At 46.5% G+C, this 16,606-nt stretch overlaps 1 protein-coding gene across 1 annotated transcript in view; it reads right to left on the reverse strand.

Moving 5' to 3' along the window:
- CCDC102A (coiled-coil domain containing 102A) overlaps window positions 1-14,034 on the reverse strand; it is a 38,042-nt gene extending 24,008 nt beyond the window's left edge. Inside the window, exons 1-4 of the mRNA XM_070952993.1 lie at window positions 13,432-14,034; window positions 5,308-5,525; window positions 3,471-3,579; window positions 1,710-1,826 (exon numbers count right to left, since the gene is read on the reverse strand). Coding sequence (XP_070809094.1) covers window positions 1,710-1,826; window positions 3,471-3,579; window positions 5,308-5,525; window positions 13,432-14,034 — 1,047 coding nt within the window. The remainder of the gene's footprint in view (window positions 1-1,709; window positions 1,827-3,470; window positions 3,580-5,307; window positions 5,526-13,431) is intronic.
- Between the last annotated feature and the right edge of the window lie 2,572 nt (window positions 14,035-16,606).

Below are 16,606 nucleotides of genomic sequence, written 5' to 3' on the forward strand. Positions count from 1 at the left end.
GCTCTGACATTTAGGCAGCAAAATCTCTTGCTAGAATCTGGACTCAAAGACTTCGATCACGTTCCTCCTCCAAATCCCAAATCAAATCCCAAGTCAAAGGTTTAAGGTTCTAGATCAGGGATCTCAAATATGTAGGCTGCAACCCACTACCGGGTCATAGCCTAATCGGCACTGGCCGCGTGAATGGCTGTGTGGTGCGTGCATGACTGTGCGCATGGCCCCACTCATTGTTACAGGCACTTGTGGTCCCACTCATGTGAGTGTCACAACAGGCACTCACACACATGCGCCTGCCCCGCCCACAAAATCATCTCCTTCCCCCCCTCCCCTGCTCCAGGCCGCCAACCCAAAAAAGGTTGAGGAACTCTGTTCTAGATCAACACTTTGATCTCAGCTCCTGAGAATTCAATGGCACAAGTTCTAAAGCACCCCTGGAACTCAGCAGCTGTTAAAACTTTAATGGGACTGAAAGGACACGAATCAATCTAACCTTTGCTCTTTGCTTCTGTTAAAGAAGTTGCTTGTACTATTTTGCTATGGTTAGGAATCATTTGTTAGCAATTCATTCTGTAAGAGGATTGTATCCTTTTCGATTTGGTTTCTCGCTTCTGTCATTTGCTTCAGAGCTAGGCACTGTTGTGGTCCACCAGCAGCCTGTGGACCTGACAGCGGAGTCAGACAGTGAGGAGGCTGGGGAGGACAATGGGCCAGTCCTGGAGTCAGGGGAAGGCCCGGACGAGGGCTCTGTGTTGGAGGCAGAGATGGGGCCAGGGCCATCTGAGAGTGATGTGCGGACTCCGGAGTCTCCAGAGTCGGACAGCAGAGAGGCAGAGGAACAAGAGGAGCCTGTTCCTAGTGCACACATGAGAAGAGCTGCCAGAAGGCAAGAGCAGCTAAAGCAAAAAGGACGACTCAGGAGTAAGGCCAGGAGATGATTGGCCCTTCCCAGAAGGCTTAAAAGAGCAGCAACGAGCCGTTGGGTTCTTTTTAGAAAAGCAACGTTGATTCCAGTGCTTCTTGTCAGCATCTCTTGAACTTTGTGGGTTTTTTGCCAAGAAAAGCCTTTGGCAGGTTGCCAAAGACATCAAAGGTTTGGTGATAAGGCCGAGGGACTGCTTATGAAGAATTTTGTTTTGGACTAAGCTGAAAATGAATTAATTCTCAGCTGTTTTAATAAAATAAGTTTGTTGAGGACTGAATTGTGTTTGGTAATCCCTATTTGAGCCTCGGTTACAACAGGCACATCCTTGGAGACAGTTCCCAGGAACATCCTGCTCCATAGATACGGGGGGCTGCCTAGGCGCACAAACACGCAAGGACAAGGGATACTATGTAAGAAAGCAAAGCATGGACAGAGACGGGGGCCTGAACAAAGAACGCTTTAAAAATCACGTTGGTGAGGAACCTTTGATTGGATGAACTTTGTTTCTATTGGCGTAAAATGTATATCATACTCTGAGCCACTCTCGCAAGGTGTGGCTATTTCCTTACATTGCATTTCGTCTGTATGTTTTGGATATAGTTTTGTCACCCAGACTTTTTACTTTGGCCAAATAAAAAGCTGATATTTTTTTGCAAACCTCGTCTCGAGTCTCACTCTCTTTGGCATCTCAGTGGCTCGGGGAAACTTCTGGGACCTTATAGGACAAAAGTGCATTCAGAGGGTGCCCAGGAGCAAATAGCGAATTCACTCTTCCCTTCAGCCTCACCTCTGACCGTAACTCCACCAGTTTCTTGTCCATACTTGAGCGAGCCCCCAGTTCGTCTTCTAGGTCCTCAGAGATGCGTCCCAGCTCATCCTGGTGAATCTCCTTGAGAATGTTCAGCTAGAGACAAAAAAAAAAAGAAAAAAGAATTGGAAATTCCATTTGTGTAACAATCAGTCTTGGTGGATCAGATTGGGGCATTAGGAAGAGAGGACATTCAATGTTGTGTCTGCAGCCACCATGGCCTCACTAGATTGTGCCCACTGACTTCCAAAATATTAACAGATTAACAGAGTAGAAAGGGACCTTGTAGGTCATATAGTCCAACCCCCCACCCAAGCAGGAGACCCTACACCATTTCTGACAAACAGCAGTCCAGTCTCTTCTTGAAAGCCTTCAGTGATGAAGCTCCCACAACTTCCAAAGGCAACTTCTGTTCCATGGGTTGATTGTTCTCATTGTCAGAAAATTCCTCCTCATTTCCAGGTTGAATCTCTCCTTGATCCGTTTCCATCCATTATTCTTTGTCTGGCCTTTGGGTGCCTTGGAAAATAGCTTGACCAACCCTCCTCTCTATGGCAGTCTCTCAAATATTGGAAGATGCTATTGTGTCTCCCCGGTCCTTCTCTTCACTAGACTAGCCATGCCCAGTTCCTGTAACCGCTCTTCATATGTTTTAGTCTCCAGTCCCCTCATCATCTTGGTTGCTCTTCTCTAGTAACACCAGGGAGGAGATGAAGAAGGATGGTGGAGAGGGAGGAGTGGCAGAGAAAGAGAAGGGGAAAGAGAAGGAAAAGGAGAAGTGAAGAGGAGGAGAAACAATCAAGATACATTAAATGGACATGTGTATATCTTTGCCTGGTTTGAGCAAGCAGAGAAGACGCGGGGTGAAATCCAGGAGGTTCTGACAGGTGCTGGAGAACTGGTAGCAGAAATTTTGAGTAGTTTGGAGAACTGGCAAATACCACCTCTGGCTGGGCCCAGAGTGGGGTTGGGAATGGAGATTTTGCAGTATCCTTCCCCTGCTATGCCCACCAAGCCACGCCCACAGAACTGGTAGTAAAAAAATTTGGATTTCACCACTGGAGAAGACTAATGTGCAGTTGTGTTGTGTACATGTTTCCCCAGAGAAGAGGTTTCATAGATACATTATAGGGTTGACTGTGTCCACCTGCACTGATATATCGCTCTGAACATAACCAGTTTGAAAAATGGTGATTTTGTTGTACTTCATGACAAGATTCGTGAACCTCTGTCATTTATATCCCATCTCTGCCTTGATTCGTGAAGTTTGAAGACCTCAGTAACGGTCACCAACCCATCAGCGACCAGACTGTAAGATATCTGTTGAAATTTGAATCCTAATCCCCAAACGTTTCAAAGGGAGTAATTTGGGGATTTGGATTCAAATCAGAGAAAGCAGAATAGGGAAATGTTGAGGTGTAAAATCTTTGGAGGCACAGAAAGTGCATCATCTGTCTAACATCTCCAGACCGACACCCAGACTGGAGAAAGCTTTAGACAAGTGTTTCTCAACCGTGTCCACTCAAAGATGTGTGAACTTCAACTCCCAAAATTCCCAAGCCAGCAAGCTTACTGGGGGATTCTGGGAGTAGAAGTCCATACATTGTCAAGGAGCCAAGGTTGAGGAACACTGGTTCAGATCAAAACTGATTTGGCACCCCAACTTTGCAGCATGGGCCAATGCAAGAACATCTGGCTTTGCCCAATGGCATTTGGTTCAAAAGATGAAGGGAAGCTCACCTGCTTTAGCACCTCCTGCTTATTCTTGTTCAGCTCCTCATACTTGATCTTCCACTGGCTCAGTTCACCTTCCAGCTTCTCAATGTTCTTGCTGAGGGACAGCTTGTCCCTGAAAGAGGAAAGACAACAGCAAGGCTGAGAAACTGCACTGAAGACAACAGAGCTCTCTCTGCAGAAGCTCCCCATCTTTGCTCCTGTGGTGGAATGTAGTCTGGATTCTGAGGAGGGAGGGGTTGTTTTCCAGAGGGCATAGGGAAAGGAGCTTGGAAAGTTTGTTAGGCAGGAAGAGGATTAAAAGGGGTCCTTCCAAGATATTATGAGCTATGGTGGCGCAGTGGTTAGAGTGCAGTATTGCAGGCCACTTCTGCTGACTGCCGGCTGCCAGCAACTTGGCAGTTGGAATCTCACCAGGCTCAAGGTTGACTCAGTCTTCCATCCTTCCAAGGTGGGTAAACTGAGGATCCAGATTGTTGGGGGCAATAGGCTGACTCTGTATACTGCTTAGCAAGGGCTGTAAAGCACTGTGAAGCAGTATTTAAGTCTATTGCCCATCCATCCATCTATCCATCCATCCACACACCCACCCACCCACCCATCCATCCATGATGCGCAGTGATTAGAATGCAGTATTGCAGGCAAACTCTGCCTCCAACCTAGAGTTCAATCCTGACCAGCTCAAGGTTGACTCAGCCTTCCATCCTTCCGAGGTGGGTAAAATGAGGACCCAGATTATTGGGGGACAATAGGCTGACTCTGTAAACTGTTTAGAGAGGGCTGTAAAGCACCATGAAGTGGTATATAAGTGTAAGTGCTATTGCTATTCTCAGAGTATATTTGTAGTTGTTCAAATAGAGCCTTGGTAGTACAGTGGTCTAAAGTACCCTGTTATTAAGACCAGCTGCCTGCAGTTACTGCAGGTTCGAATCTCTCCAAGGCTCAAGGTTGACTCAGCCTTCCATCCTTTCTAAGGTAGGTGAAATGAGGACCCAGATTGTGGGGGCAATAAGCTGACTTTGTATAAATATACAAAAGGATGAAGGCTATTGCTTAGCGCATTGTAAGCCGCCCTGAGTCTCCGGAGAAGGACGGCATATAAATCAAACTAAAAAAAAAATAGAAGTAGTCTTCGACTTACAACCACAATTGAGCCCAACATTTCTGTTGCTAAGGGAGACAGTTAAGTGGGTTTTGTCCCATTTTACATCCTTTCTTGCCACGATTCTTAAGTGAGTCACTGCAGTTGTTAACTTAGTAACACAGTTCTTTAGTGACTCTGGCTTCCTCACTGACTTTGCTTGTCAGGTCACAAAAAGGGATCACGTGACCTTGCAATCGTCATAAATATAAACCAGTTGCCAAGCATCCAAATTTTGATTACGTGAACACGGGGATGCTGCAATGGTCATAAGTGTGAAAACCGGTGAAACGTCACTTTTTTCAGTGCTGTTGTAACTTTGAACAATCACTAAATGAATGGACTATGTATATTTAAAGTTATTCAAATAGCTGTTTTAGTCTGGCAAGATTCTGTCTGCAGGTAAACAACAATAAAGGAAACTACTCAGAAGTAACTCCAGGTGTCATTCTTGATTCTTTGGCCTGACATCAATCATGCCAGACAAGCAACTATCTGCATAACTCTTACATATACTCTGTGAACTATTAAGAAGGGGGCCTCCTTTTTCGTCTTCCCGCCTGCCAGATATTTCAGGTTCTGCAAGCCCTTTGCCCTCTGGGAAAGAGCCCCTCCCTCCTGGGAATCCAGACTACATTCCACCACAACTCCCGAAGGAACCCTCTGGTGGAGGAAGAGGAGCTGTCAAAAAGTGGCACTCACTCCCTTTCTTTGAGGAGCACTTTCTGAGACTCGTCCAGCCGTAGCTTCAGGGCAGTGATCTTGGTGGCATCCTCCTCAATGACCGAAACGTCTTCCCAAAGCAGACGATTCCTCTCTTGACGAGTGAAAGATGAACGGATGCTAACTGAGCTCCGTTGGTCCCAGCATTCACCTTCTTCCTGCTTGTTCTTCAGGAAGTTCTCCATCAGCTCAAATTCCTGCAAGGACTGAGAATCACAAATGGCCAAAGTCAGGGAAGAAATAGAGGCCCTCAAGGCATAAGAGCCGTGGTGGCGCAGTGGTTAGAATGCAGTACTGCAGGCTATTTCTGCTGACTGCCAGCTGCCTGCAATTTGGCAGTTCGAATCTCACCAGACTCCAGGTTGGCTCAGTTTTCTATCCTTCCGAGGTGGGTAAAACGAGGATCCAGATTGTTTGGAAGCAATATGCTGACTCTGTAAACTGCTTAGAGAGGGCTGGAAAGCACTATGAAGTGGTATACAATAAGTGCTATTGCTATTGCTATTTGGTACCGAACAAAGGGAATGAACCCTACATTAATTCAACTAAATAGGAATGTTCTACAAGCCAACATCCTTTGGATGCATTAAGGTACAACTGGAAAATTCAACCTGCCATTTATACTAAGAACGCTACAAGATCATGCTAAAAACAAATTTTGTGGCAAAATAGCAAATTTTAGATGGGTGGTTTTAGAACTGTTTTTAAACATTTAAGCATCAAGCTTAAGCATCACACACTAAGCCTCTTTCATGTTCAGAAGACCCTAACCCAGTGTTTCTCAACCTGGGCAACTTTAAGATGTGTGAACTTCAACTCCCACAATTCCCCAGCCAGCAAGACTTGTGGACTGCAACTCCCAGAATTCCTCATTTGACTGGGGAATTCTGGGAATTGAAGTCCACAAGTCTTAGTTGTTCAGTTTGGAGATTCACAGCTATATTTTATTCTTACATACTCAGAACTGTTGCCGTTCTGCCGAATTTTACTGATGTTTAACAGATTAACAGAGTTGGAAGGGTTTTTGTAGCTCATCTAGTCCAAACTCTACCCCACAAGCAGGAGACCCTACACCCGTGATGGCGAATCTATGGTACGCGTGCCACAGGTGGCATGCGTAGCTATATCAGTGGGCATGCCAGCTCAGCTCTGGTGCGCATGCGTGCGCTGGCCAGCTGATTTTCGGGCCTTCTGGGCCCACCAAAAGTAGGGAAACAGGCTGTTTCCTACCTCCGGAGGGCCTGGGGGGGGGGAAGGCCAGTTTTTCTTTCTCACCTGGCTCCAGATCCTCTCTATGCATCTGGGGAGGGCGAAAACAGTCTTCCCCACCCCCTCAGAGCCCTCCGGAGACCTGAAATGGCCCATTTCCCAATTCCCAGTTGGACAGGAAGTGACTTTTTTGCTGTCCCCAGCCTCCAGAGACTCCTAGAGAAGTCTTTCTTTCTTTCTGAAAGAAGTCTTTCTTTCTTGTGAAAGAAAAATGGGCCTACCGGGCCATCGCGTGCCAGGAGTGGGGGGTTGCACGCGCATGCGTAGAGCGGAGCGCAGAGAATTATGGGTGTGGGCATGTGCACACGTGAACCTCCCCCACCCCTCCTCCTGGCACGTGATGGCAAAAAGGTTAGCCATCACTGCCCTACACCATTTCTGACAGATGGCAGTCAAGGCTCTTCTTGAAAGCTTCCAGTGATGAAGCTCCAACAATTTCCAAGGCAACTTCTGTTCCATTGGTTGATTTTTTTTTTTTTTTTTAAATTTGATTTATATGCCGCCCTTCTCTGGAGACTCAGGGCGGCTTACAATGCATTAAGCAATAGCCTTCATACTTTTTGTATATTTTATACAAAGTCAGCTTATAGCCCCCCCAATCTGGGTCCTCAATTTACCTACCTTAGAAAGGATGGAAGGCTGAGTCAACCTTGAGCCTGGGGAGATTCGAACTTACAGTAATTGCAGACAGCTGGTCTTAATCACAATGCTATTAGCCTGGTGAGCCACCAGGCCAGGTTGATTGCTCTCACTGTCAGAAAATTTCTCCTTATTTCTAGGTTGAATCTCTCCTTGTTTGGTTTCCATCCATTATTCCTTGTCTGGCTTTGGATGCCTTGGAGAATAGCTTGACCCCCTTCCTCCTCTCTGTGGCAGCCCCTCAAATATTGGAAGACTGCTATTGTGTCTCCCCTGGTCCTTCTCTTCACTAGACTATCCATGCCCAGTTCCTGCAACCGTTCATCGTATGTTTCAGCCTCCAGTCCCCTCATCATCCTGGTTGCTCTTCTCTGCACTCTTTCCAGAGTCTCAACATCTTTTTTATAGTCTGGTGACCAAAACTGGAAGCAGTACTCTAGGTGTGGCCTTACTAAGGCTTTATAGGGTGGTATTAGTACCTCCCTTGATATTGATTGTATCCCTCTGTTAATGCAGTTTAGGATTGCATTGGCTTTTTTGGCTGCTGACACACACTGCTGGCCCATATTTAATTGACTCAGACTCCTGCTGTAAGAGCTTTAAAGGTGATGAGCAACATTTTGAATTGGACCTGGAAGCAAAGGGGCAGCCAGCGCAGCTCGCTTAACAACCTGAAATGCCAGCTCAGCCCGGATTAAATCTCAAAACTCCCATCTTTGGGTTGATAGAGCAGATGGAGGCCAGGATTGTCATCCACATATCAGGGCAGATGATGATATTTGTAGAAGAGAAAACTAGAGGGATGCCCACACGAGAGATGCGGGCAGGAGTGCTCAGAAGATGCCAAGTTCATTGCCAATGTTCCATCTTATTGTATGGAGGATCAACAGGATCAGGTCAGTGATCCAGAATAATCTTCCAGATTGCCATGGCATCTCTCTGCCCACTTAACTTGAAGCCAGTGAGTCAAATCCCTGCAAAACCATTGCATCATTCCTTAAGCATGGGAACCGGGAGGAATTTTTCAAACTGTAACTACTTCGAGGACAATGAATTCTTCATTATCTATATTCTGTAAATGCAAACGCGCTCCTCTTAGCAATCCGTTCACATCAGCCTCTGCCTTTGAGCAATTTTCTTTTGATATTCACCAGCTGCCAACAATTCCGTTTCACCCAGAAAAAAATGTTTCATAGCTGGCACGTTGCCCATCCCAGAGACAATCTCAGCCGAATGTGTCTCTTGCATTGTAATAAACCTTGTTGTGCTTTCAGGTATTTTCTTTTTAGGGAATGGAAAAAAAAACCCAGCACCAAGAAGATCCAGAAGCAGGACAAAAGACATGGCTGGATTCTGAGGGTCACAGAAATGTAGCATCTCAGATGAGAGAGAGAGAGAGAGAGAGGAAGAGAAGGAGAAAGGGAGAGAGAAAGAGAGAAAGAGAGAGGAGAGTGTGTAAAACCATTTCAATCTTGTGAAAATGCAAACTTTTCAAAACTCCCTAAGACGTTTTGCACAATCAAAAAGAACCTTCACTTTGGCTGCTTTTATCCCAGGAAATCAAATCAAACAGGAATAGTAGCTGAACTATTAAAGAAAGAAAACATTAGGATGTGCCGAATTGGACAGGTTAATGATGGAACTTAAAGATAAAGAGGAATCTGAATATTACTGAGCTTGGTGTTAAGGGTTTTTTTGTTTTTTTGTTTTTTGTAGGATAGGAATCCATCTGATTTTAATGCTTAATTTTTGACTGACTGGGGGATTCTGAGAGATGAAGTCCACAAGTCTTAAAGTTTCCAGGGTTGGACACTGGCCTGTTCTACATTTTAAAAAAGGAGGGGGGAATTGTTTTTCTGGGGTTGCTCCAGAGGTGGGTTCCAGCAGGTTCTGACCAGTTCTGGCAAGCCGGTAGCGGAAATACTGAATAGTTCAGAGAACCGGTAGTAAAAATTCTGACTGGCCCCGCCCCCATCTATTCTTTGCCTCCCAGGTCCCAGCTGATCGGGAGGAAATGGAGATTTTGCAGTAACCTTCCCCTGCCACGCCCACCAAGCCAAGCCACGCCCACCAAACCACACCAGCAGAATCGGTAGTAAAAATTTCCTACAAAATAATGGCTTGATTCATATCCTGCACTACAGTACTATAAACCATTGCATTTTGGTCATGTTCTGCTGAATAAGCCAATGCTTGGCTGGATTTGAGTAATAACATCGCATGATAATCCATGCAAACCATCATTCCAAATTGAGGCATGGCACCCAGCCAAAACCAAACCAGCCACCTTCTGGCACGACATCATAGGTGAACAGTGATGACAATGGTTTGGGATGAAAGGGCGCTCGGAATCACCGGAGGGCAAGCATAAATTCTGGCATATGTACCAACCATGCACTGCATCTGTCATTTCCCTATCTCAGTTTAGAATGAAACCCGTCCGATTCACATGTTGGATTCTCAGCCCTGGGAGAACCATGAGTTGCCCTTGCTCAGGGACTCCGGCTATCAGCATGTTTTAGCTGCTTCCAAGCTATAGGCAATCCTCGACTTATGACCACAATTGAGCCCAAATTTTCTGCTGTTAAGTGAGACAGTTGTTAAATGAGTCTTGCTCCACTTTTGACTCAGCCTTCCAGTCTACATGCTATTGCTATTTTCCTTCCTTCCTTCCCTTTCTTTCCTTCCTTCCCTCCCTCCCTCCCTCCCTCCCTTCCTTTTTGTTAGAGTGCAGTATTGCAGGCTAACTCTGCCCACAGCCAGGAGTTCAAATCCCACCAGGCTCAAGGTTGACTCAGCCTTCCATCCTTCTTCTTCCGAGGTCAGTAAAATGAGGACCCAGATTGTTGGGGGTGATAGGCTTAGAGAGGACTATAAGGCACTGTGAAGCAATATTGCTATTGCTATTCTCAGAGTATATTTGTAGTTGTTCAAATACGGGTAGTCCTCAACTTACAACCACAATTGAGCCCAAATTTTCTGCTGCTAAGCGAGACAGTTTTTAACTGAGTCTTGCTCCACTTTTACGACCTTTCTTGTGGCAGGTGTTAACTTGGTCACACCGTTGTTAAGTGAATCTGGCTTCCCCCTTGAAATGGCTTGTCAGAAAGTCGCAAAAAACATGCTATTTTGTAGCATGTTGATATGACTCTGGGACACTGCGACCGTCATAAATATGATCCAGTTGGCAAAGTCTCCCTGCCAAGATGGTAAAAAGAAATGTGGCCTTGAAAAGTGATCAGAACAGAATAACAGAGTTGGAAGGGAACTTGGAGGTCTTCTAGTCTAACCAAGAAGGAGGCCCTATAGCACTCTGGACAAATGGCTGTCCAGTTTCTTCTTTAAAAAAAACCTCCAATGTTGTTGAGCCCACAATTTACGCTTTGCAAAATGCGAGCGGTATATGCAGGGGTGAAATGCTAACGGTTTCTCCGAACTGGTATTTCTGACGATCAGCTGTGCCGCGGGGTTTAGCTTTGCTAGAAAGCAGGAAATCCTGCTTTCTAGTGAAGCTAAATCCCGCGACACAGATGATCCCCCCCCTCGCTGTTCTACTTACCTTCCCAAGCCTCCTTTTGGCGTGCACTGCACATGCCCGGCCAGCGAACTGGTAGCAAACCAGTTCAGATTTCACCACTGGGTATATGCCAGTAAATTTGTTAAATAAATAATTACCGTATTTTTCGGAGTATAAGACGCACCTACCTTTTTTGGTGAGGAAAGAAGAAAAAGAAATCTCCCTCTGCCTCTGAGCAATTTTGCCTCGTTGCAGCAAACAGCCTGCTTTACTTTCATTTTCCTTTTCAGCATAGCTTGATTAGCAAAAGGGGGGGAAAACATCTGCTCCAGCAATTTACCTCCTTGCAACAAGCAGCAGAGGCCCTGGCAAAACAGCTGACAGCAAAACAGCTGAGAGTCGGGAGGCCGATCCAATCAACTTGTGCTAATTAGGCTGTGCTGAAGCTGAAAGGAGCTGTTTTTTTCTTGCTGTTTGCTTGCAAGGAGGTAACTGCTGTGAGGCAGAGGCCAAAGGGCGGGGCCAGTGGGTGGGTGGGGCTACATTCGGTATATAAGACGCACCTAAATTTTCACCCCCTTTTAGGGGGGAAAAAGGTGTGTCTTATACTCCGAAAAATACAGTAGTTGAACTGTGAAAAATTTGACATTGTGCCCCCACCCCCAATTTATTGTGATAAACCAATGAAATGATTTTTTTGGGGGGGGAGTGAAGAGAAGGCAGCCTACAGCCCAGGGCTTCCCATCCCTCTTACGGCTCAGCCAAAGCAAACCAAAATGATATCAATGAAGCCAAGAGTGTCACTGATCACATATGGGAGAGCCACCCCCACCCCCTTCCAATTGGGAGGAGGGCTCAAGCAAGGAATCAGCCCTGATTGGCTACCTAAACACACGAGGGCCAGGTCTGAACTCACCTGAATGCTTCAGAGCCTTACATGGTCATTTCCAGGCAAAAGCTGACAGTCTGGGGAGATTCCCATACAGGCAGTCCTCCACTTATGAAAGTTCATTTAGTGACCATTTGAAGTTACAACGGCACTGAAAAAAGCGAATTATGACCGTTTTTCACCCTTATGACCACTGCAGCAGCATCCCCACGGTCACGTGATTTATATTCGGATGCTTGACAAGCGACTCACATTTATGACGGTTGCAGTGTCGTGGTGTGATTTGATCATCTCTTTTGTGACCTTCTGACAAGCAAAGTCAACAGGGAAGCCAGATTCACTTAACAACCGTGTTGCTAATTTAACAACTACAGTGATTCGCTTAACGAATGTGACAAGAAAAGTTGTAAAACGGGGCAAAACTCACTTTTTTTTTTTTAAAAAAAAAAATTAATTTATTTTTTTAATTTGATTTATATGCTGCCCTTCTCCGGGGACTCAGGGTGGCTTACAATGTGCTCAGCAAAAGCCTGCATCCTTATTTATACAAAGTCAGCTTATTGCCCCCACAATCCGGGTCCTCATTTTACCTACCTTAGAAAGGATGGAAGGCTGAGTCAACCTTGAGCCTGGGGAGATTCGAACTTACACTAATTGCAGGCAGCTGGTGTTAATCACAATGCTATCAGTCTGCTGAGCCACCAGGCCCTTAACAAATTTCTCACTTAGCAACCTAAATTTTGGGCTGGATTGTAGTCGTAAGTCGAGGACTACCAGTGTTATAGGCAGAGAACCATAGAGCAGCTAGTTCGAACTCCACCATGTGGGGTCTGGTTGTTCATGGCTGATATCAGATGAGGTCAGTCTGTAGAGATGCTCAGCCATCCAAGTCACGGTTGTCCCAAAGGTGCTTTTTCAGGAGGCAACTGGACTGTTGCCTGTTTTTTCTTTTGAAGACGTTTCGCTTCTCATCCAAGAAGCTTCTTCAGCTCTGATTGGATGGTGGCGAATGGAAGGATTTATTTTCCTTGCAGACAGCTGGTCATTTGCATCCTTTTAGAGGGTCGTTGAAGCTTTTGGAGGTTTTTCTGTGTCCTCAGAGTCACCTGAGTGGTGCAAATAGTTCCTGTAGTCTGCAATTTTTTTCTTTGGAAATCTGTTCCTACTCCCACACCATTCCAAGGGTCTTCATCCCAAATTGTATAGCTAAAAGTCTGTAGAGATTCTCATGGGACAACTGTGACCTGGATGACTGAAAATCTCCACAGTCTTTTAGCTAGACAATTTGGGATGAACATCCTTGGAATGGTGTGGGAGTAGGAACGGATTTCCAGAGGAAAAATTGCAAACTACAGGAACCAGGAGAACCACTCAGGTAACCCTGAGGACACAGATAAACCTCCAAGTCCTTCAATGACCCTCTAAAACAGTGTTTCTCAACCTTGGTAGCTTGAAGATGGGTGGACTTCAACTCCCAGAATCCCCCAGCCAGCAGCGCTGGCTGGGGGATTCTGGGAGTTGAAGTCCACCCATCTTCAAGCTTCCAAGGTTGAGAAACACTGCTCTAAAAGGATGCAAACAACCAGCTGTCTGCAAGGAATATAAATCCTTCCATTCCCCACCATTTGGTCAGAGATGAAGAAACTTCTTGGATAAGAAGCGAAATGAAAAAAACAATAAAATCCAGTTGGACTTTTGGGTGGTGAGGTCAGTGTTGCAGAACCCATGCCTTAACAGAGGCCATGTTGCAGGAAAAAAAAGATTGTGGTTTCGCTTTTCCTTCCCTCACCTTATTTTTCACCTCCTTCTCAGAGCCCACATCTCGCACCGGCTCCTGTTCCGGGGAGGTCTCGCTCTCCTTCTCGGAGACAATGCGGTTGTCCATCTCTTTCTCCTTCTCTTCTTCCTTCTCTTCTCCTTTCAGGCGGGCGACTTCCTTGCCCAGCTGCTGGTTCTCGTTGAGGGCCTCCTGCTTCTCCCGCTTCAAACCGGTCAGTTCCTTGCTCAAGGTCTCCAGCTTCTGGCGCAGCTGGCGCACCTCCTCCCGGGCCTTGTTACGCTCCGCACGGACCTTGCTCCACTTCTCCCGCCAGTTGGCGGTGCAGTCGGACCACCAACGCATGGTCTTCTCCATCTGGGCGGCTCGGGCCCGGGCTTCTTCAAGTTCTCGCAAGCGCAACTCTTCCCGGCTCTCCCAGTCGCTGTCGTGGCAGGTGGAATTCAACAGGGGGAGCTGCGGCAGGCCAGGGGAAGGAGTGCCACTCTTCGGGGTAGGAGACATGGAGTCCGACAAGCTCATTCTTTCAGGCTGCGGGCTCCCAAGGATGCTGAGTAGGCTCCTCTTGGAGAGCCGAGGAGAATCAGCCAGGTGAGAATTGGCGCCGTGGCTCATTTTGCTACAGGTGGTGGAAACATCTCCTGTCAACAGGCGGGTGATGAAGGTGTCCACAATGCCATGAGGTCCTCAGTGGTTTGCTCCAAGGAATCCCTCAGGGAACTCCTCACGTGTCAGAGGCCTCGTCGCCTTCTTTCCAGAATTCCCTTGGATGGGAAAGCAGAAGTTAGAAGACAGGAGATGTTGCAACTTCAAGGAAGGAGACACTTTCTGGATGTCTCAGGATGGCCTGGTGCTCCAGGCTTCTTTCCAGCGGTCTGCCTTAACAGGTCACAGTCATCATGGCAATTGGAGAATGCAGAAGCCTACCTGAAAATAAGAGAGGAAGAAAACGTGAATGATCCCGCAAGCCACAACATTGGGAGTTTTCATTTGGACTTTCCTGGATGGGAAAGTTTTAGAGACTTTTAGAGCAGAGGTCTCCAACCTTGGTCACTTTAAGACTTGTGCTAAGCAAAGCTGGCTGAGGAATTCTGGGAGTTAATAATAATAACTTTATTGTCATTGTAGGTATATACACAGTATACCCATACAACGAAATTCACTTAACACCCAAAGACCAGGTCCAACACACATAACAATCCCCAAAAACACTCCCACCCACCACAAATTCCCCACCCCTAAACCACCCAAACATCCAGACAACAGACCAAGTGATGGTGTCCAACAGCTCACTGATGGTGGCCCTTTAGTTCATTGTTGAGTGCAATTAAAGCTCTGGGATAAAAACTATTCAGAAAACGTGTGGTCCGAGTTTTAATTGTTCTGTATCTTCTGCCAGAAGGCAACAGTCCAAAAAGATTGTAAGCAGGATGGGAAGAGTCTCTGAGAGTTGAAGTCCACAACTCTTAAAGTGGCCAAGGATGGAGACCCCTGTTTTAGAGAATATCTTTTTGAGAATTGCATTGTGCATCCAACATCTGGCAGTCAATGGAAACTGGGGATAAGGAATGTGAGGGCCCACAGATGTTGTTAAACCTCAACTCTCAGCATCTCTCCTCGCGGCCCAGGCAGCTGAGCCTGGCTGGGGCTTGTGGTCCAGGAATGCCAAGATGGCTACCAGTTCCTCAACCCTGATTAACACACGCTATCTAGTGGTCTGTCTTGCATTCACTCAGCTTCCCAGAACTCCTCAGGGACCAGAGAAAGATTCCCCCAAAATTGAAAGCTGATCAATTAAATGAATGCAAGCAGCATTCTGTCTGTTTTGGCAACACACCCTGGCAAATGAGCTGGTAGCGGTGGCGGCAACAGCGGCCGCCGAATATGCAGTGACCTCATGCCATTTTTCCACTCGACTTGGACCTACGCCCAGAAACTGTAGGAAGAAGATTCTCAGAAGTGGATGGTTTAAAAAGAAAATCTAAGAAAAGAACAGAACAAGCGAGACAATAATTGCATCCAGCTTCATATAAACAGAGAAATATGCAGGGGGAAAAAGGGATTGCAAGCCATGGAGCAGAGCTGAGAGTCCACCCAAAAAGTTAACGTTTGGGGGGGGGGGTGTCACAATTTTCTACACCTGTCCATATCTGCTGAAGGCAGACATCCTCCACTCCTGGTACATGCCCCCCAAATAGATGTTTTTCAATTGGTTGGAAGCAGGGGTGAAATCCATCAAGTTCTCACATGTTCTGGAGAACCGGTAGCGGAAATTTTGAGTAGTTCGGAGAACTGGCAAATACCACCTCTGGCTGGCCCCCGAGTGGGGTGGGAATGGGGATTTTGCAGTATCCTTCCCCCAGGAGTAGGGAGGGAATGGGGATTTTGCAATATCCTTCCCCTGCCATGCTCACCAAGCCACACCGACCAAACCACACCACGCCCACAGAACCGGTAGTAAAAAAAAAAAGAATTTCACCACTGGTTGGAAGAGATCCAGCAAAAGCCTCCTCCACCCTCAGAATGGGGACATTTGGGGGAGGGGGTGGGAGCCTATTCTATATTGGAAGAGCACGCCTACAATCTTCATAGAACATAGAAGGCTGAAAAGGACTGTGGAGATCTTCTAGTCCAACCCTCAGCCCAAGGCAGGAGCTCTTACACTAGCCCGGTCAAATTGTTGTCCCGTTTATTTTTGAAACCCTCCAATGGTTTTCAACTCCGAAAGGCAAGCTGTCCCACTGATCACTTGTTCTCACAATCAGGAAATTCCTCAATCCCAGGATGGATCCCTCTCTGATGAATGCTTCAAATCAATGGAGAAAACCTAAAGAAGGGGGACATTTTTCGGTATCTGGGATCCCATCTCCAAGGCAATGGCGACATCAATGGCGAGGGTGAATGCAGCCTGGATACGTTGGCGAGAACTCACCGGTATGTTATGTGTCAGACGAATGCCAACCCGTCTTAAATCTAACATTTACAAGACAACCATCTGCCCTGTTGCACTGTATGGCACTGAATAAGAGCCTTGGTGGCGCAGCAGACTAAAGCACTGTTAAGTAACACCAGCTGCCTGCAATTACTGCGAGTTCAAATCTCACCAGGCTCAAGGTTGACTCAGCCTTCCATCCTTCCGAGGTAGGTAAAATGAGGACCCGGATTGTGGGGGCAATAAGCTGACTTT

This window comes from Pituophis catenifer, unplaced genomic scaffold, assembly GCF_029215685.1.
Source record: "Pituophis catenifer annectens isolate HBS135680 unplaced genomic scaffold, rPitCat1.0.hap2 SCAF_13, whole genome shotgun sequence".
NCBI classification, from domain to species: domain Eukaryota; kingdom Metazoa; phylum Chordata; class Lepidosauria; order Squamata; family Colubridae; genus Pituophis; species Pituophis catenifer.